General features: G+C 39.6%; 1 protein-coding gene across 1 annotated transcript; it reads right to left on the reverse strand.

The window, feature by feature from the left end:
- Positions 1–1047: 1047 nt before the first annotated feature.
- Positions 1048–4989, reverse strand: LOC107599864 (phospholipid scramblase 2-like). Its single transcript, XM_016291571.1, has 6 exons — positions 4900–4989; positions 4730–4784; positions 4437–4645; positions 4197–4352; positions 1258–1413; positions 1048–1142 (listed from the first exon to the last, which is right to left on the reverse strand). The coding sequence occupies exons 1-6, from the start codon at positions 4987–4989 to the stop codon at positions 1110–1112; spliced, it is 699 nt and encodes a 232-aa protein (XP_016147057.1). The 3' UTR covers positions 1048–1109.
- Positions 4990–5189: the final 200 nt, after the last annotated feature.

The raw sequence follows: 5189 nt of genomic DNA on the forward strand, positions 1-5189 counted from the left end.
TAATGCATTTTTTTTACTTATTTTACTGTTATTTTTGGGATCTACTGGGACAGTGATAAAGATCGCGATCGACGGGTTGGCGACCACTGCTCTAAAGCAATACAGGCCTCGATACGTGCTTCACTGAAAGCTGCCGGGATTTCTCGACACACACTCCAAAGCCTCGGCACAGAACGTAACATCACTACTTCATACATCATCAGCCCGGAACTGCTTCAGTGTACAACTGTTGGCGCAAGCTACATTAAAGTGATTATTACGTTTTGAATATGGATATTTTTCTTACAAAAATGTACTGATTCGCTACAGGAGGCCTTTGTTCACCCCCCGGAGCCTTGTGAGACACTTTTTTATGGATGGGCACTTTTTATTTCACTGAAAATAAGTGTATAGCTGGAACAGTTCATTGTTGGAGCTGAGCTGAGAGAGAGAGAGAGAGAGAGATGCAGAGCGTGTGCAGAGCAGTGGGACGTGATGAACAGTATTAAGAACCACTGCTTTAGAACATTAATTTTGAAACTTGTGAATCCATTAGAATCGTTAGAAGACAGAATCGCGATTCATATATGAATAGATTTTTACGTGCACCCCTATTTTTCTCTTCCTCTTCTCTAAAGCATGGCCTCGCCCCCTTTGCTGCCTTTTCCCGAGTGCGGGGTTTATCTGGGTTTGTGATGTCACGAACCCAGGAAGTAACTCGTTGTAGTCCCTACCAGCCGTTTTTTTAAACCAACAGAATTTTAAAAGACGATATCTCCGTTTGCATTGAACTTTCAGCTTCGTAACTTTGCAGATATTGTTTATGCTCAAACAGCAACATTAGACACTAACATTAAAAAAGTGAAATCACAATCAACCACACCTTTAAGCAAAGACAAACAGATCAATATGTTTTGACACATTCAAAATGCTTTTATTTTTCATTTAAATATGTATTATTTTGCTGTGTTCAGTCATTATGAATGGAGAATCATCCTCAAACTTAATCTAGAACTTGGTAAAACATTTATCTTTATTTCAAATATGCTTCAAGATTTTTTCCCCTCTGTAAACTTTTTTTCCCTTAGCTGACTGGGATGTTTGCTGAAGTTGGTGGATGTGGCACAGCCCTATACTACTTCCCAATAGTAATACATGGAGTCCTGAAAATGAATTGAGTTACTATAATTAATAATAATCAATAAATAGTTATAATTGAAAATTATAAACATCTTAAATTACAACTCTTACATTTTTTTTAGGTTTAACAATACTTACAAGAAGTATACAGGCTCCCAGTGCAGTAGCTTTCATTTTGAGATCCATGTTGCTTGGAAACCTGATCACAAAATTTGCATTTGATTCACAGCATGAGAATGGTTTGGTGATTTTGCCAAATGACCCGTCTATCGCTGCTTCATTCAAAGACACCAGCTGTGGTCACAGTATAAGACACACATTAACACATTAAGCATTCAAGCACAGTTGGTTACTAGCTATTCCTTATCTACAATGTACTCCCCATTCATATAGTACATTTTAATAGTATTATACAGGACTACTACTTTTAGCAATCTAAGGTAAATGTTTAAAATAAATTAAGCTTTATTCTGTTACAGTTTAAATGAGCAACAAGACCATGATAGCTATGAAAAGGAAACAAAAAACAATGAAACACGTTTGTGGATCAGGTTTTTTGCCTTCATTGTGGGGATCAAGTTTTTTTTCCCCAGAAGTATAGTACAATCTGAAATCACTGTGGTCAGGCAGCGAGGTAAATGGCTTAAAGTGATAGTTCACCCAAAAATGAAAATTACCACATGATTTACTCACCCTCCAGTCATCCTAGATGTACAGGTGCATCTCAATAAATTAGAATGTCGTGGAAAAGTAGTTTATATGGGAGTCAAACAGGAAGTGAAAGCAGAGGGAGTGATGAGATTATATGTACTTCGAAGATCGAGCTTGGTGGAGATTTTATAAAACTGGATTTCAAGGCTTCATCCACATACTCTTCTCCATGGCCTGACTTTCGTTTCTGGAAAGTGGATATACTTTACTCTTGGGGGGTTGTGTGTTAGGCAGGAGATCGATGGTACAGTCCCCAGGTCTATGTGGAGGAAGTTGTGTGGCTTTTACCTGGCTGAATACATCAGAGAGATCTCGATAACAATGGGGAATATTAACTTTCTTGTGTGTCTCAGGGCTTTCCACACTGGTTGCGAGACATGATTGGGGTGTTGCAGTGATACAGTGACTCATACAGAAAGATGACCAGCATGTCAATTCACCTTGATGCCATGAGAGTTCGGGGTCGTGAGTAGAGAGCCATGGATATCCTAAAACAAGTTTGTGTTTGGGAGAGTCGATGATGTAAAAGGCGATGGATTCCTTATTAAGGGTTCCAACTTGGAGGGTGAGTGTTTTGGTCTGGTGAGGGATGCCTCTTCCAATCAATTCACCATCGATAGCCTTGACTTGGATAGGTGGGGTGCACATTTGTGTAGGGATTTGATATTTGGTTACGATGTCCTGGTGGATGAAATTCAGGGCGTCTCAATCGTCGCTGTGAGGTCGAGAGAGAGAGTATCAGTTCTTAAGACAACAGGGAGTGTGAATGACTTGTTGCTTAAAAGGGCAAAATGTTCAATATTTACCCGGGGATTCTTTTGAAGCTTGTGGGGGCATCCTAAACTGCGGTGGCCTGATTCACCACAGTAAAAACAGTCGTTGATGTCTCCTCCGTTCTCTTTCACTCTCAGATAGTCGGGAGTATTGCTCAGCGGTACCGTCAAATTTGTCAGGAAGAGCGAGACTTACGGTCTTAGGAGTGGGTGGAGGGAGAGATCGAATGTAGTGTGTCAGGTGTTCGTTGACGGTCTGCAGCTTGGTGAGTTGTTCTTGATATTTCTGGAGCATTTCAGCTTGGTATGAGAATGCTGCTTGCAGATTCTACACTTCCGCTGGATTCATAGGAGGCGAAGTATTCTGTAACAGAGACGCTGGAGTTTGGTTAGAATCCATGAGCGGAAGTTTATTAAAGGTCAAGGCTTTAAACCGATGTCGATAATCAGGCAGAGGGTCAAAGTCAGAGAAGCAAGCAGATCATTCGTCGTACACAAGGGCAGAAGCAGAGACAATAGTGGAGAGGCAGGCAATGAGTCCAAACACAAACATCAGTCCTATCAGGCGTCAGAACAAAAGGGGCAGGGGAGATTACGGTGTATATATAGTTTTAAGTATGGATATTTTTCTTACACAAATGCATTGTTTCACTTCAGAAGGCATATATTAACCCTCCCCCCTTTTTATCATGCACTTTTTTGGGCTTCAAAATCATGGGGTAATTTTCATTTCAGGGTGAATTATCCCTTTAATAAGCACACTAAATAGTGTTAGAATTAAAATCTAACAATGTTAAAAGCAGTGCTCGAAGTGGGCCGGTATGCAGTATCACAGTATACGCAGTAGTAACTATATTTTAATATTTATTTTTTTTCTTGCATACCAGCACTTCTCACATGTTGCCTGTACTTTAGCAGAGTCAAAGTGTCAGCATCACTGTCCGGTTGCACCAAAAGCTAACCAATAGTACCAACAAGCAATCTGAACAAATCTTAAAGGTTTTTTTATTATTATTATTGTAGAAAATTCAAATGTGACAATGACAGACATCCTACCTCTCCAGATTCTTCCACATATTGTTAGTGGCTCCCTGATCCCCTAATGCATGCAAATTATATCCCAGAAATTGTGAGTTTTTTGGTGATTCAATCGCATGCTGTCAACTGAGATGTGTTTATTGTTTCTGACTGGTAAACGTGTTTTGAATGCGTCTACACTCTGACCACTTGTGTTCAGATTTCGCCACACTCTATATCAGTTTCATGGGAGCACGAATGGTATTGAATGAACCAACCAAAGTAACACAGCTTACGAGTGAGCAGCTTAAGATGAGAAGACAGCTGTAATTGTTGGTGTCATTTAAATGTAAATAAGCTGACTAATCTGTTATGGAGCTACTCTTTTTATGTACTACAATGTGATTATTTTATACAGTATGTCATATCATGTTGTATTATGTTAACCCTACTTCAAGCACTGACTAAAATGTTTATGTGAAGGATATGTTTAAGGTTACAAGATAGAAAATATCTTGGTTTAATTTTAAAACAATGAAAGTCAATGGGAAATTGAAACTTGTGTATGTGCTTCACCTCGAAGTTCTCATCTGTGCAGCAGGTACAACCTGGTCCCACAATCTTAATTGCTGGTTCACCCCGTTCATTCTCAAGAGTGAATTTAGGTAGGCAAACATGCCAGTTTTGTCGAACATATCCAATGGTAGTGCCCGGTGGAGACTGAACCTCTAGCTAAAATATAAATACAACACATAGGCTAATATACAGTATATAAACATAATGAAGTTCTAAACAAGACAAGGATAACATTCATACCTCATGGCTGCTGCAGGAGGTACAAACAGACGGGTGCACCATTCTGATGACCTCTTGATTTGAGTGGTCAGTAACATTCATTGTGAAATTACGTGCAACACCATAGCATTGCCTGTCACAAGATTCGCTGTCCTCAAGAATACTGAAAACCTTGTTCTCCATGCCATCCTTCACAAAATATCTGTTGACAGGCTTTATTCCAAAGCAAACTTTAAGAAAATAAAAGGTTGGAGATAAGAGTGTTGCTCATTTGATTTTGCTGTATTTCATTCATGAAATGCTAATAAACAAACCTTCTGCAAGCCTGTCTTCAGTAGTTCGTTCTTTGTAGACAAACAATTGATCCATCTAAAATAAACATGAAAATTACGGGCTCTTTGCATTTGTCTATGTTAGAGTAATATACATGCATAATGATAAACATTCTTATTATTTTTGAGAAGCATCTCCAGTCCTATCTGACCCCAGTCAAGGTCTCCAGATGAGAAGGACAGTGGTACGGGTCTGGGGAAGGAATCATTGCGGTGTCCTCTAGTGAAGCATAAACAGACATACCATGAGTGTGTGTGCACTTTGGATGGGATAAATGCAGAGCACTAATTCCGAGTACTTGGCCACATGTCACTTCACTTCACTTCACTTTTGGCACTCTAGCTCTTAATAAACAGAACTGCACACATCCCGCGGAAGAACATTCCAACCGGAGCTACTTCTCTAAGTTTATGTCGATGGCGATTCATGCAGGTATGTGTT

Source organism: Sinocyclocheilus grahami, unplaced genomic scaffold, assembly GCF_001515645.1.
Source record: "Sinocyclocheilus grahami isolate Dianchi unplaced genomic scaffold, SAMN03320097.WGS_v1.1 scaffold273.1, whole genome shotgun sequence".
NCBI lineage: Eukaryota > Metazoa > Chordata > Actinopteri > Cypriniformes > Cyprinidae > Sinocyclocheilus > Sinocyclocheilus grahami.